Consider the following 17,116-nt stretch of genomic DNA (forward strand, 5'->3'; position numbering starts at 1 on the left):
TTTGGATTTAAGAACAAAATTTATTCGTCATTTTTCAAATGAAATATACCCTCACTATGGTACCTGCCTAGACTATATTTAATCCTGAGTGATTATTTCTCTATTAATTAGTTTATCAGAAGACATCTATTTTATAAGAGGCCACTTAATTACACAGTACCTCGAGCATGGAAAGGCTTCGTCTTTGCAAGTCCACCTTTCCATGACTGAAAATATAACAGGCTGAGAATAGCCTTAACAGTTCCAATAATCAGATATTGGGTATCATATCTTACTAAAAATGTCACATTCAATATTTTCTATAGTCATGTTTCTTTCTCCCTTTGGTGCTACAAGGCAAGCTGCTTCATGGAATACTGTTACTTTGCCAGAGTTACCTCCCTTTTGTGACTGCACTTTGTTAGTTAGCTCCACCGTTTCTAGGATACAGCTACGATTTATAGCCACAGAAATTACAGAGGGAAGTCTATCACCAATGAAATACACTTTATGAATAATGACGACCAGGTGTTAATTCTCAGTAAGGAAGATAAAACATGTCATATCAACTTTATTTCCATAACAAAACATGACAGCATTAGCAGGAAAACTGATATTTTGTTTATAAACAGTTAGGATTGAATTTTTCAAAATGTTAAAAAATATTTCTGTGATCAGCATATTCAATCCTTTGGGAAGAATGGAGTGACATTTTCATTTTCTTATGAGAAATTGCATGAATCTTTCTAAGAAATGCATAAAAGTTGGCGGGATCAGCGTCATGGTAATGAGACTGTTATTTCCTAGCGTTGTGGTAACTGTAACCAGCTGTTACATAGTGCTAAACCCTCACATCCTTCTATCCTGGTGCTGCTGTCACATGGTCAAATCATGACACTTACATTTCCATGGAAACAGGAACCCATACTTAGTTACAAATTACTCTTTAAACATAGCCTCTGTCATAGTATCAATGTCATGATGAAACTGCTTAAAATCTATGTTTTTGTAAATCAATTACACATTTGTTAAGAAACTCAATATATTTTAGATGCTACTACTATGATAATGTCAATCTAACTTATCTGGTTACCTTATTTTTATGTCTAGTCAGGTATGCTAGAAATGACTTATTATGAGACATTGAGCTTATTGACCAAAACAATTCTAAGATGCATGCAAAATAGGAGGCAAAAGCGTGAAAACGCGGCACTTCAGCAAAAAATCAAGAACAGAAATCAAAAACAAAGTGCAGCTTCAATTAATCATCTAAAAACTTCACAGAATTCACAAACTCCAAGTTAGCTTTGCACCAGTGAGAATAAATACCATCATGCACAAAATTTGAGATGTTTTCAGGGTGGGTAGCAGGTAACAGCAGTTGCAGTGGCTGTTCCGGGGACCTCCCTACTCACCTTGCGAGAAGCGTGGCTGCTGGCCAGGACCTTGGCCGGGGTAAGTTTGGGTGTGATAGGGCTGTGAGGAGGCTGTACCTGTTGAAATAGAGGAGGACGTGTCTAAGAGCTCACTCCCAATGAGGTGGGTGGTTAAGGGAAGGACTTGCTCACCATTTCTTGGCTCATAATGTCCCTTCCATTTTCCCCCCCAGTGTTGGAATTAAACCTTCTTTTGCTATATTTCATTTCCAGTATTGGAATTCAAACTTTCAAACCATGTATTTAAATTTTGATATTACACATCCATGAAAATCAGGACGGTGATGTAATGATGAATCATGTCAGTTGGACTGATTTCAGTTCGGTGAAAAAGATCATAGGTATTACTACAGATGAAAACAGCCCTATACAACTGAGGAATGCGGTAACTGATTGCACTGAGACCAAGGAAAGATGAGCAGGCTATGTAATAAGCACACAAGCCAATAGGGGCACGATGCATGGCACCACATGAGGAACCCAAGGTGGATCACAATGTCAGTCTGGAATCAATTTTCTTAACTAAACACATTTTCCATTGCAGTTTTTTCCACACTGTTACCTGTTTATCATAAATGGGATAGTCATCAACGCAAAATAGTGATCAGCAAATCATGAAATAAATGCATTAAATCAATATCGCAAAATATCTATTGAACATAAAATGTGCGATAAATCAAAATTCAAAACTCTAACAATTGGAGCAGTCAAAATGATCTCTGTGCTGAAAACATAAGCATGTTTGCTAATTACCCTGTATGTATCATGCATGTTGATGAAGATGAAGATACAGATGAAGATGAAGATGAAGGAAGGAGGAAGGAAGACGTGAGTCTTGTTAGATACAGCTTCATAAATACACAACTAATCACCATCACAAGTATCATGCAACTGACCACAAAGTGACATCAACGAAATGAAAACGTCATGTACAACATCCGCTTTTGATCTGCCAATATTGATAAATGGGAACATTGCGATTTGGGCAAACCATGCTACATGAATCTTGTCAAAGTCGTAAAAGTATTACTCAATTTTCCTTGTTTTTCAGCAGGAAAATAAACACTGTCTATTGTTTGACCGGGCACTTAATAACATGTAGCCTTACCTAGCAACGTCAACTCTCATGGAATTTTCTCACCGTTGGCGGACTTTAAACTCATCTTCGTACATTTATGACAGGGTTGCCCTCGTGGGTCAAAGCCTGCATTATTAATCAACTGCCTTATTTATAATGAAATAACTAGTATGTCACTTAAGCTTACAAAACACTGTCATTCCCTTATCTTCATGCATTGAAAAAATCTTAATAAATGGGAAATTATTACATCTTCGACCTTTTTTTTGTCCATATTTATCTGGTCTGGATCATGAATATACCATGGAAGTTCATTTAATCAGAAAAGTTGTATCTGCATGGCCAGTTGAATTTTTTAGTGCAATGTAAAGTGTTCATTTATCTAAGAGCAAGAATAAAAAATAAGACGAGATTGTATCAACAAGGATGGTCATGGCATTCTAAAAATGGGCAATACCCAGGATAACAAATCACTTGTAGATAGCTTCCATTTAAACGTAAGTATGTGTGAGTCAATGTTTACAACTCTGTGTATATTTAGCCTAACAATTACATTTTGTCTGATCCTTGAAAAGAATTTCAAAGTACAATGCGTTATTCATCAACACTGTGTCAGTGACACTGTCCAATTGATGCAATATCATGGTGTGATCTCATTGCAAGAAGTGTCTTGATAAACCAGGACTTAGCCATCTAACCCTACCACCCACAGCTCCGACTTAAACCAAACCATCAAAGTGTCTCAAATCTAAAATCAAAGCCATCTAGACAGACTGGGAGACAAATAGACCACAAAGTTATCTGTCATGTTTCTCGTCCTGCTCCTAGGACGAGAGCTTCGGTCGCTAGGACATGTTCCAACAACGAAGGATGCCATGTCATCCTGGTAACGCCGGCATCTTCTGCCATGAATTCATAACCATAGAAAGTTTTGCTATGAAATTGAGAAAATGTGCCGTGTGGGCCTAACTAATTAATGTTGGCAATGTGAGAGCAAATAGCCACACCTGTTTAGAAGGACATAAAATTGTCATGTTCCTGATCTTTGTGTCGAGGAGAGTGAGAAAACATCTGTAGCTGTGTGGGAAGTAGTATCTAGTTCCTTGTGAATGACATATACCACGGCCTTTCTCACACTGTTTACATTAAGTATCATTAAGATAAACACACTTAGACCCCATTGTACAGATATCTATCGCCACATGTTTACCGTCTGGCCTAAAAAAACGTAATAACTGCTACAAACTCCTATTGAAATTGTTGCCCGAAAATACTGGTTTGATAATAGCCTTGATGATATTTTTTCGATGAAACTTTCAAACAATCATTAGCTCTGAAGATAATACACACAGACTAATCTCCAATGCATCAGCAGAAGCTTGACAAATTCGCAGGAGTAATGTGATAAAATCTGGTGTTTTATTGATGGCAAACGCTGTGTTCCATTTACAACAAGGCATCACCAAACAGGCGAGGAGACAGCAATTGCAGGCCTAACTCAAACCGAAATAAATGGTCCACCCGTGTGCAAGGTTAAAAGAAAGCGATATATTGAAGTAAATAATTCACGCTTGGACAAAGAGACCAGATAGCAATGCACTACACAGTAATTGCATTGGGTCGTGGAGACAATAAAATAATATTCCTATTCAAACAGCCCTGTTAACGATATGCCTAGTCAGGTCTGTCTCTTGTAATTACATGAAAGAGGGGAAATCTTGGAAGGATGAACAAAATGGAGATGGGGGGAAAAAGTGGGCATTTTGTACGAGGTTAACGTAAGCTTGGCTATTAGCTGACGAGCTCCTGGCGAAATTGTACGGATCAAGTCCCGGTCACTCTGGTTAAATTTAACGTTGATTTTTTTCACTTCATTTCCTCGAGACAAAAACAGGTTCTCTGGGCTCTTACAAGCAACGACAAGCTCTTTTAATGAAGCAAGTTCCTTCAGTGCGCACACACAGCTGTCAGTCCTGAATGGACCGTTGTCATGGTAACAATTTCTGAAAGAAGCTCAACGGTAGGCAACATGGCTGCTCCCAGGAAGGCGAAACAATACTGGCCTTGACGGAACATGCAAAAATTGCCTCTTAAATGATGACATTTCAACCAGTTATGACAGATTCCATGGAAAATAACCCACGTTATCATCATTGATGTAAAGTGCCTTTTTTCTAATGGAAAAGAATTTTAAAAATTGGTATAAAAGACGTTTTTCAATAGCACAACTGGGAATTTCAAATTCATTATGACATCCCTAAACAAAACTGGGAAGACGAAGAATGACTTAATCATCTTAACAAGTCGGAGCTACAAGCAAAACGTGTCTTCTGGCACCCTCCCTACCCACTATTTTTAAAACAATTCTCCATGGAAGCATCTTAAACAGAAATTGCCTTCTCAATATAGATTAACGGAACATTTTATGCCATTTCATTAAAAAGGCTAATGTTCAATACCAAGCTTTCACAAAAGTAATGTCAATCACAAAATGAAATAAATTTCAAAGCTCTCTCAATAGAAGCTTAATTGATGTCTAGTCAGATGCAGGCAAGAAACAATAGTGAGTATTTTTACGGGAAATTGAGGACGACATGTTATTGTGCAGCACATGTCTATCTGTCCAACCAAATAAACAAGAAGGCACTTGGCATTACAAGTCTCAACAGCTGACTTATCATTCCAGTGATAATCTCCATATGGACAAGACATATTTGCATCTCTCACGCTGTTTCCATTTCATCAACAGACAATAACCTCATGCCTGCAAAAACTGAATACATGCCTGACATTCATGAGCACTTTTAGACCACGCGACTGCTATTTCCCTACCAGAATATTGAAAAAAAACATTGAAAAGATTTATTGGAAGTTATGAAAATAGCCTTGTAATCATATCAGCGTAATTATATACACAGCGACCCATCTGTTTCTGATGAAATAAATCAACACACTTACCATTATAAACCTGTCACAGACGAAGGTAACAAATGGTTAGTATGCTCAATTTCATTATGCCTTCATGGGAGCTTTTATACATAACATATGCCCTATAGCGACACTTGATTCTGGCACACTTCGTTTTTCTCAGTTTATTTTATAGTCGCAACATCAATCTTTGGTGCTCTTGTACAAGTGAGGTGTAAATTGGGTTTAAAGTTGCATCCAAGATTATTGCACTTATATAGAGACATGCATGCACGTGTGTGTGTGGCTGCTTGTACTAGTCCGGGCTGTTGTCGATTCATAGTGCCAGCACACTGGGCTACCATGCTGCAGTTTAACATAAATACCCCACTCAGACGCAGGAAACTGACTCCGAGCCGACCAGTCCTTGTTTAAGCCCCTTAATGCCGAGCGCCAGACAGGGTAACAACAAGTACCATCTTTTAACCCCTTTTGGTATGATGCGGATCAAACCCCGGACGTTCCGCTCTCTGAGTGAACACTAGACCACGGAGGTGGTCTGCTCTTGTACACACAACAAGCAGGCTATGTTATCGAAGTTACAATCACCATAGCCTTTAGAGTGAGTGAGTGTGTTTGGTTTTACGCCGCTTTTAGCACTATTCCAGCAATATAACGGCGGGGGACACCAGAAATGGGCTTCACACATTGTACCCATGTCGGGAGTCGAACCCAGGTCTTCTGCGTGACGAGCGAATGCTTTAACCACTTGGCTACCCGACCACCCCTATAGCCTTTAGAGCACTTTGAACAACAGCACAATGGTCTCAAATTTTCAGAAGCGTGATACCAAGATGATTCTTGGAATGGGATGTGGTATTGGTCATATCCAAAGACAGTTTTCATCCATATAGTATGTTACTTGGTGGTTTAAGGACCTCATGCTAATTTCCAGATTCTCGGATTACATTATTGGCAAAGTCAATCATATTCTCTCCATTGAAGGGGAAATTCCCATACAACTCAATAGCCTCCCTGCCATGTGCGGTTTGTCAATAATCAGTGATTACAATCAGCCAAGTTAATCCTGGCCAAGAGATTCATGTCAATTGACAACCACAGCTCCAACAATGATGGGTTTTACATGACATCTAAACATATCACTTTGGTAAGTCGAATTTCGGAAGAAATGTGCGAATCATTTGTTGGCAGTTATCACAGTTGAGGTAAAAAAGTTATTAGATGAAGGTGAGGATTGGTCTGTGACTATTTGTTTATCTCTCATCGTTTAGCACTCGAGATCAATCTGGAAGTAGGATTAAGCTTAATTACGTTCAAGTTTTATGCGTTCGACATTCTCATCATTAATGATTAATACTTATTGTATTTTATCAGCGAGTTTAGAGGAGGGGCTCGGAACAATTAAACACTGGATCAATTTGCTCAGCTTCGAGCTGAGTGATCGGGTTTCTCTGCGCAAACTCTGACCATACCAATGCAATTTACCGAGGGGTGGACTGCGTGACATGTGAGAGGTCTGTGTTGTGCTGGCAGCGCGTTGGGCAGGGGCTGAGGTCCAGGACGGGCTAAGCGATCTCGCCTCAAGCAGAGACTGCTAGAACAGCTGAGTATCTCCCAGGCTTAAGACAATAGCAAACAAGATCTCCCTCCCATCCTCTGTTTGTGCCTTTTCTTTCGGCCGATGGATTTATGGATTTTTCTCTCAACTCGGGGAGATCGGGGGAGATACTTAAGAACTTGTGCGATCAATAACTGATTTCATTCATCTAGAAGGAAAAACTTGCCGATTTTTGTTTGCTCTTTGCTGACTCTGTGCGACCTTGCAGGCAGTAAAAACAGAGGCTTTCATCCCGGAGCATGCGCGTGAATAGCATGACGAGGCACCTCCCGCACCAGGTGACGGGTTCCCCCAGCATTACGTCAACCAGAATTGTTCCTTGGCTGCGGCCTGCTGCGATAACGGTCCGCTCGTCAAATATGTGCTCTATAAATTCTCCTCAACAATTCTCAAGAGCAAAATCTTCAGCAAAGGAAAGAATTGTTGAAACACTTCAATGGAGAAAATGAAGTCTAAATCTGTCTCTTTTAATTTTGTTCCGTTACCTTCTTGTCAACACAGTTTCTATTGTGTTGCTGTGTTAAGTCACTCACATCAAGCATCAGAGACATAAATAAACTTCAACCAGGGCCAATGGTTGGCTCCATTGCCAACTATGCTGCATGCAAGTCTGGACAATGGATGGAAATTAGAAATGAGCCCCGCACACTAAGCCATCCTCTTTGTCTGCTTACTGTGTCAATGTTTAAAGAGAACTGGTTTCTATTTTGTATCTACGTTGGCGATGATATTCACTATTTTCTCCAGCTTAGGTTAGCATGAATAAAACACTACAAACACCTTGCAAACGCACAAGCCATGAAGCAGTGAATAGATGCTTGAACAAAAAATATCCCTGGTTAACAAATTAATACTACAATGATCACCGCCAGCCACAATGGTTCGTCTTCAACTAACCAACAGCTCTCCAAGATAAATTACAACGCAGGCTCTCATCAATTTGCAACACCAGACACCATATCGGTCTGATGCCTATTTATAGCTTCATTAAATTCAAAACATTCTTCCAATAAAGAACCCAACAATATTAATAAGCCTGTTTATATATCCAAGGCCTTTCAAAAACTAACACTTAAAAGCATAGGGAAACATGGCTGATGGAATCAATATCCAGTCTTAGTTTACAATAAATCATGAGACTTGTACACGGTGCAGTATACAACCAGCAAGTCACATGGAATTGTAAGAGATGCTGTATAAGAAGATTCTGCCCGGACATCATATACTCAAAGGAGCAGATATAGTAATGCATCGTGGGTGTGGCCGATATGACTACTACTATTAGAGCTTTAATAATGGCATGTACAAGCCATATGCCCAACTCGTAATTAAATCATTTTGCTACGTCCCAGCACGGCAGTGGCTTGGTTTTTATAACAGCCAATGTTCATGCTAATTTACTTTGGTAGAATAATTTTTCGAGAATTTGTATTAAATCGGCTTTATATTCCAGGGTTTATATTCTCAACATTTCCTGACAGGAGTTATAATATTAGATGTTCGTTGAAATACATCTGCCATGGAACATAGGCATGTATGTGATACAGGAGCTAGAAAAGAGGCCAGTTATTCTGTGTGCAGATAAATTCTAAACAACAAAAATAAATGTAACTTAATAATTCCCTTATAAAAATGTATTTTGCAGAATTCATTAAATCATTTCCTTAACTGCCATCCCCTTGGGCTTATTGGAAAATCAATGCACTGAAATGCCCGAAACAAGGAAAAGTCAAACTAAGAATGTCACACCCATGCACATATTCCTCAAAAAGGCAACAAGTGGTCTTAGTAAAGGCCCCTTTATCAATCTTGATTTCATTTTAACAAGTGTTGCATTTATTGGAATATTGACAACATAATTTGATACGTGCCTGGCCGACTGCTCAAGGGAACGTCCGGCCTCCAATCTTCAAAATGATTCTTTTTCACATCAATCACTGGGAATGGTTCCTGCCATTGCACTTTGGACAGACGAAATAACTGTATTTACGCGCTTTCAGACAATTGTTACAAATGTGATTATAAATAGACCAACTCATAATTTGGCTGTGTGTTTACATTCAAATGTTATCAACATATTTTATAAAAGTACTGAAGCACTAGCTTTCCTATAAATTAATCAAACTCTTTTTCTTTACACAACATCGTACCATTTTACAACACAATTTTTCAATTAAACAACAACACACTTCTTGCCTCACACATCAGAACAACCATACAGACAGACAAAAGAAATGCCTCAAAATTTTCTAATCAACCCCATTTGAGGTCTGACCTCAGGAGGTCGCTGTGCAACAACATCGAAGTAGACCTTTGCAACACATATTCCCCTGATGAGTTAGGTTTAAAGTGGTTACATTTACTACAGCTCTTTCAAAATTTAATGATGTGTCACATCAGCTACCATCAAGTAAATTTGCCAGGGGAATAGCATCAGTTTTCTCGACATTCTTTCATGTCTAAGCTTCAAAACAAAAAACATTTCACTATATTCGACAAGGGGCTGCGATGTATGTCAACGAAACCACTGTGTCAAGCAATAGTTGAATAACCAATGAAGACAGTCGTATTGCTGCAATAAATGGATGAAATCAGCATACACCCTGCCCCAGCAAATCTCTTGGCATAAAACATTTTTCTTGAGTACTGCTAGGCACCGACCGAATCATCAGTGGAGTGGAAAGGCGAAGTGCATGAGCTTGCATTGTTTCTAACACTTGAATGGTTTCAGTTGGCACACCGAGCCAGGCAGGGAAGCTTAATCTCGTCATTACTGCAAGAGGCAAGTTTCAACCATCCTTCTCTTCAAACCGGTTCCTGGCTGGACTGCATTTTCGTACGCCTCATAAAGCTGTGCATTTATCTTAGACCAGCCTTCCTTTACCAGGGTGTGATTTAAAGGCTAGGAGACATATTAGCTGGAAGACAACCTTCGATGGGGAAACTGGCTAGAGAATGGTGAACGGCTAGCACAAACGAAGGCTTATTCAGGTCGTTGCTTACAAAGCTTCTTTCTTGCTATGGAAACGGTGAAACAATACTTAGCTATGGAGCCTGGGTTATTATAAACAACATGGCAGGATCTTTCTCAACCAGGTCATGAACAGGAAAAGGGTTGAGCACCAGATGAGACATAGTAATTGCTCCTAGTTGAAAATGCTCAACTTTGGATATGGTATGTCCTGTATTTTCCCAGGCAGCACCGAGCCTTTCAGAATTTATTTGCAAAGAGAAAGCTAATTCAACGAAGTCTTCAGAACGCATAACCACTAATGCATGTTCCCGTCCAATTTTCCTGCAAAATGAAAGGCCTATGCTGGCTTAAGGACGCATTGACATGGTGTGTTATTGCTGTGTTTAAATGCTTCAAGTACTCTCGGTATTCAGCTATATTTGCTTTGATTGTGAATAGAACATCGCCTATTACTCTCATCACAAGATTCGTTAGTTATCATGAACCATCCCTATCCAAAATAACACTGAAGGGAATACAAAAACTTCACTTTCATTCTCTTCATAAACCCGTAGCAAAGGAATCTTTCTCTTCCCTAGCAGTACAAAGCAATTAATTGTCTTTGTAAAATGAAGAAAATGAACATTTAACCTGAATTAATCCTTGCGATTTCACTATATCAGGGCAATTGATCATAAATAACTCAAAAGAACCTGGGAATCAACCATTGGAAATGTGAACTTTTCAAACACAAGACTGTGAGATAGCCTTAGATGACTAAACAAAGGTCAGTCCAAATCTACATAGTTACACATGCATGAAGATAATTACATTCTACTTCCGACTTCAAATAAAGCCGAGTTATGTCCCAATAAACAGTAGGATCAATGATGCAAGAACGGAGTGAGAGAGTGAGTGAGTGAGTGAGGCTTTATTCCACTTTTAACCATATTCCACCAATGTCACACCAGGTCCTCCAGAAATGGGTTCACAGCAAAACTAGATGTACAGGGAAGCTGTGGTGTAATAGGGAATCTTTAATACATGAACAACGCAGACTATCTGACTAACGTTATCTCTTGTCACCGGCTGACGATATCTTGTCCACTTCCTTCAACACTGGGTACAAAAAAGCTGTCTGAGCTACCATAAAGCGATCAGGCTGAATACAAACTTACAGTAATTCCTTTCAAGTGGCAAGTTTTGCAATAGGAAAGCTTTGGAATGACTAAGACACTGGCCTGATCTGGAGGTCTGCTTTGAAAGAGCTAAACATTCCTTCCTTGCATTGAAAGTTTTGTTTTAAGTTGATTGAAAATACCTTTTATCCTGAGCACAGTGATCAAAATTCCCCTCTTAAACCTGTTTCTATTTTCATAATTAATACACTGGGACACTACTTCACGATGAATAAACATCTGACAAATCTGTGATACAAACGTTAATATTTAATCTTACGTTGTAAGCACTGAGGAGAATATGTTGTCCAAAAGCATGTCCATAAGAGACAACGCCTTCATTTGAATAAAGGAATTCATTCAGGTACAAAGGCTCTTGGTAGTTGCACTGGTTTCCTGCAAGTTTTGTTTAATAAATATGCTTGGCTGTTTCCACATATGGTTCTAAGTTGAGTAACACAAATAGGAGGGTGGATGGTATTTGCTAGGGCTTGTTAAAAGCAGCTTGAAATAGCCCCATTAAGTAAACATGGACACCATGGACAAAAGGACAGACGGTCTAATTCCCAACCTTCGCTTCGTTAGAGGATAATGAGGAATGAGACAGAACTTTGTCAAGCCTGTCTAATGAAGTGGGATAAAATAAACATGTGAAGGGAATTTGAGAATTTAATCTTGAATTTTTCAGGGTTATATTTGAGTAGAAACTTGCCTCGAGGTTTCCCGTTGCAAGAGAAAGGGTCAGATTTTATATCCTCCAACGGTTTCAAGCCCACATATCCGAGGGTTTAATCAGAAATGTTACTTGTGAGTTATAGCAGACAAAAATTGGTTTGACACGAAACACAGTGACAAGCAAAAAAAGAGAGACACCAAGTCAAACCCTTACTTTTTTTCTTAAGTAACTTTCCATTTTCCTGTCAATCAAAACTTAACTCCGAAAAAAATAATAACAGTTTTTTTAACTTTGTGTAGAAATATATAAATCAGAGATATCCAATATACTACAAGTTGTTATATTTAGGAGCAAGTCTGTAGCAAAAGAAATAAATCTGATCGTCTAACTGTGTGATTTACATCAGGCAATAAATCCATTGGCAATTTCTGTGTCCGAGACACTTTCAATGGGATCACACTGACTATAACGAAGAGAATTAGGCTTCAAATATACTTGAGTGCCGCCTCAGCTTTAGTGCCATCGCCAACCGAAATGCTACATATTTTGACAATCAAGCATGGTAATAAAGGTCCCCTAATTCAATATTCGCCTCCATAATAACGCTGGCGCGTCGACAAAGCCCAAACATGGCGCCCCCTACCTAAGGTCCCGACCTGGCCCCTCTCATTGAGAAACTACAGCAAAATTCCATTTGAGAAAATTTCAGTGAATGTCGGTGTTTCATACACTCCCTCTTGCACAGCGGCCATCAATTCATTTGAGTACGATGCAGCATCCCCTCTCATAGATAAGTCATAATTTAGGGCTGACCCTCTGATGGCATCGTCACCTCGGGGACAGAGTTTTTCACTTACAAGGTTAGCTGCCCCAAAATAACACCCTGTTACCGTCTTTTTCTTGATGTTGTTTGGATATCACTCATCACGAGCTGTCCGATGTGATTAATGAGTGAATGTATTTGCACATATTACTTGTCCCCAAGGGGCTGTAAAACGGATCTCACCACATACATCGGACTCTCTTGGAGAAATTGAGGAAAATGCTAAAAAGTTCTATGTGCTTTTTAAGATGAAGGGAATTTGTAAATCAAGCAGAAAGACGGCAATAGAAATGGCTTGAAAGCTTTACGAACGATGAATAAGGCTTGCGAAAACTGCTGCTGACATTTTCATACAAGTTCAGGACAATAACATTTACATGACCACGGCTACCAAGACTTTACGTGACCACCACAACCATGCACTTACACAAGGCTGGCTAACCATCATTCCCCACAACCATCAAGTTGAATGCCAGACCCAAGCTACTTTGCAATTTTCAATACGAGCTTGTGTATCTTAGAAAATTGAAAAAACTCTCATAAAAAGAATTGTCCAACTTTAATGGGAAAAGAAACTCAAACAATATAATTACCCTACATGGGGTCCCTTTTAAAAATAGTTTAAGAACAGAGAACTAAAAGAAAGGCTTTTTGGTAAAAATTCTGCTGAGGTGTCAAATGCGTTCATTCCTAATTTCTATTAATACTTCAAATTTAACACTTAATGATAAATTGTTGAAAAAGACCACCAAAGCTTTTCTGTCATTGTCAATATTCTTCGCTGCCTCTAAAACAAACCAGCATCTTGCCCCAACAGCCCGCTCAGTGCTGCCTAATGGCTTCTGGATACCAAATCAACAAAGCATGACGTCTCATCTATCCAACTATGTAGCTCTCCATATCAAATTCACTGTTTGAAATGCTATGCGAGTTCTCATCTCGTTCACTGGCTTTGTGCATGAGACGGGACAGGACTGAGACAATGCTTGTGAGTCTAACGGCAGGTAGCCTCGCACCGAGACAACAAGGCTTAATGATGACATTCTGCGTCACTAACCCTGGCATCACGCTCGCTGTTTACAATAGACTATCTTGTGGGATTTGCTTAATTACTTGCTGCAATGTCCGTAAGTATCATCCACCATGCTGTCATGTGTGGCTGCACCTTCGTTTAGAGTGGCAAAGCAAATACACAAGTTGAAGAATGTGTTCTGCTTTCTATTCCATATGATAAGTTCCTTTGAAGTTGTGGCCATTCAGAACATAGTTCTACAATAATACTTAGGTTTGGTTGTATGCAGGAGGCAAATTTAGGTTTCATCAAACAGCTATAAATATTTCTCACCAAAGTCACATCATTGTGTTGACAAATGTGGCTCTTGCATCTTTTCGAGATTTTTACATGGAATAAATAGGACCATAAATAATGCTTGCTGCAACCTCTCAAAATACTAGCACTTGTCATTGCATAATATCACGCTACAATAAGAAAGGAAGATGATAATATGCTGGTTGGAAAGTAGTATTTAACGTTAGCTAACGCGTCTTGTCTAGAACGGAAACAAACAGAAGCTCGGCGGCAACGTGTTATAGCATCCTCATATACTCAAACTGATCTGGCAGAGAGAATCCTTGATGACTTCAGAAAATGCCAGATATTCTCTCGATGCATATTACATTGTATAATGTGCTCCAAGCACACACGTTGTGCGGAAACGGACCGCAAGAGTTCGGGCCCAACAGACGCCATGGTTCCCTTTCACTTGCTTACATTAGCCACAAAATTCTGTTTACTCTCCGAACAAACATTTTTCTTTTGCCGGATTCGGTCTAAAGCCCTCTTCATTAAATGGCACTGTGAAAATAACACACACTAATCCCTTGCTGTATGCTTACTGCTAACAGATAATCATGCTAGTTTAGAACACTTCACACTACTAAGGCGTTTTCATTCAAAACGAAACGATGTAATATTTGGCTGACCAGTGCAATGAAATTTTCAATATTGCAATGAGCGATTACAAATTCATCATTGCATCTTAAAGTCTAACTTGTAGTTTTCCAGAAAAGTAGAGAACAAAACCTCTAAATTAAAATAAGGAACTTTTTCTTCTTTTCTAGGCATTGCAATTTCGCATGTAATCCTGTTCCCGGCACCTAAATCACATGTTCTGTTTGTTCAATTTCATGGTATTACGTGGAATTCCTAAGATGTGACAAAAAATGACAATAGCTCCACTCTTATCTTCAGAGATAAAGAGAATTTTCATGAAGAAAATCATTTTTGAACTTTTTTTATGCTCCCAAATTGATTTTTAAACAGTGGGAAGGGATAGCTGACTTTGTTCCTTAATGGATATATGTGCAGAAACCATGTGACAATAAACCTACGCCATTAAGAGCCCATTGAAACAGTCACATAAACAGTAATTAATTTAGATTCACTTATCTTCAATCACCAAGAAAAAATGGAGCATCTGTAAAACTTTTGTACATCAATTCAGAAACTTGACAAGTTAAATCATGTACATGGACTTGTATGAAAATGCAGTTGGACACACACCATAAATTCAACTTAAGATGGCGAAATGAGAAGATGATCAACAAGCTTTATGAAAACATCACACAACCATCCCGAACACTATCTGAAACAGTTTGGTGGAAGTCAGCAACGGTAAGCATAAACAAACAAATGAAGTACTATCCAGTGAAGATGGCCACAAAAAAATCCAACATTGAAATAAATTAGTGTAAGATAATTGGTAATAAACTCCCACTGCAGTAACAAGTACACATATCTTAATATTTTAAGAAATTTTGACATGCCAGTGCAACATGCTTCTATTAAAACTTACATACCCAATCAATTCAAACAGTATCTACTTCGGGTTTTGTTGAATGTACAAAAGACATTATTTAACAGATATTGTTTAAGATATATATACACTAATAATAAATCACCATTGAATCAACCTGACAGGTATTGGGGGAATCAAGTCCACTCACATGCGTCCAATTTTACATCATTTAATCCAGGCAATCTGGCAAGTTAAATACAAGATGTTTTTCATCATTTACCAACCAAACTCACTATTTGCCAGCCATAAGATAGGGTTTAGTTCAGACAACCCCATTCTATGCAGGATTAATTGGATCGTTGGCCAGAGCATATTAAAATCATTACATATGCGGGTATTTTTTAAATTTAAATGAGAAATGCAAATTAATATTAACACATACTGCATGTGACATTGTCTGTCATACGCAGATTAAAATTCATGTTATCTTAGTAACATATTTTCCATTCCCATCATAAAGATCCCCAGAGAGGCAACCCCCCCTAAGGATAAATAATTGAAAGCATCAAATATTTAAAGATGGTTTAAACCTTTGGGCTCACCAGGTCTGTCACAGTTCAGGGCATTTCCCTTCTGGTATGAAAGAGGCTAGGTGTAGCTTTATTATACGTGGCCTTGAATAATTAAGTAGTGTTTAACATTTTGACATATGGTCCAAATACTGTTTAGGAGTGCCATACAAGGGAACCTATTTGAAATTTGAACATTAGTATCTTCATACTACAAGGCATCCTGGGGATGATGACTGTGTTATGGTTCAAAATATCTGTACAGGCTGTCCCTGTCACTGTTGCCATGGTAATTCTAATCTTTCAAATTTTTGATTTCACAGGTGATGAGAATTAAACCAACAGAAATAATGTGGATCAAAATATGTGAAAAGGTTATGCTGTCACTGTTGCTTTGGTTATTCTAATCGTTCAAATTTTGTATATCACAGGTGATGAGGAATTCATCAATAAGAAATGTTGTGAATCAAAACATTTGTTAAGATTATTCTGTCACTGTTTCTATGGTAACCCTGATCTAGATCAAAATTAGGTGATGAAAAATTCATCAACAGATATGTTGCTACAAAAATATTTATACAGTAGCCTTCTACATGCTGAGGTAATTTTAACATATCAAATTTTGGACTTGCTTGGATTTTTCTCTCTACTTCAACCTGGCTGTTCGTCACCTGTCCAGCACCAACATCACGCAATTAACGACAATTGTCGCATGTTGACACAGTCTCGTCAGTAGCTGAGAGTTAATGACGACGCCCTTTGTCTGAAGCACTAATACATTTATCAAGGCTGGATCTCTGTACCAGATCGGGAAGGGTCCCTCTAGCCCCTCGGGCTGACAAACACTAGATTGGTGACGACAGGTGAAAAACACCACGCTACGCATTCAAAGAATGAGGCTCTACAGGGGTGGATATACAAATTCATTTTTTAGAATTACCACCTATTCCTATGGTGTGTGTGCTTCCTATTATACATACAAGTTTTCCTTTCACATTACAGATAAGATATTTTAGTAAGGAAATTACTGAAACAAAGGGCTTAAACCAACAGTGAGATATACCACCCCTGGCTGAACAG

The 17,116-nt window shown here is 38.7% G+C and overlaps 1 protein-coding gene across 5 annotated transcripts in view; it reads right to left on the minus strand.

Moving 5' to 3' along the window:
• The window catches only part of LOC139462287 (one cut domain family member 2-like), a 36,688-nt gene that overhangs the window by 4,185 nt on the left and 15,387 nt on the right, over window positions 1-17,116 (minus strand). The window contains exons 2-4 of one of the 5 annotated variants that reach the window (XM_071243904.1): window positions 8,911-9,000; window positions 1,395-1,472; window positions 161-206 (exon numbers count right to left, since the gene is read on the minus strand). The exons of 1 other annotated variant lie outside the window; for it this stretch is intronic. In XM_071243904.1, coding sequence (XP_071100005.1) covers window positions 161-206; window positions 1,395-1,472; window positions 8,911-9,000 — 214 coding nt within the window. The remainder of the gene's footprint in view (window positions 1-160; window positions 207-1,394; window positions 1,473-8,910; window positions 9,001-17,116) is intronic. 3 more of the 5 variants (XM_071243902.1, XM_071243906.1, XM_071243903.1) reach the window with 3 other exon arrangements.

This window comes from Haliotis cracherodii, unplaced genomic scaffold (assembly GCF_022045235.1).
Source record: "Haliotis cracherodii isolate W230 unplaced genomic scaffold, xgHalCrac1.p SCAF_15, whole genome shotgun sequence".
Lineage (NCBI taxonomy): Eukaryota > Metazoa > Mollusca > Gastropoda > Lepetellida > Haliotidae > Haliotis > Haliotis cracherodii.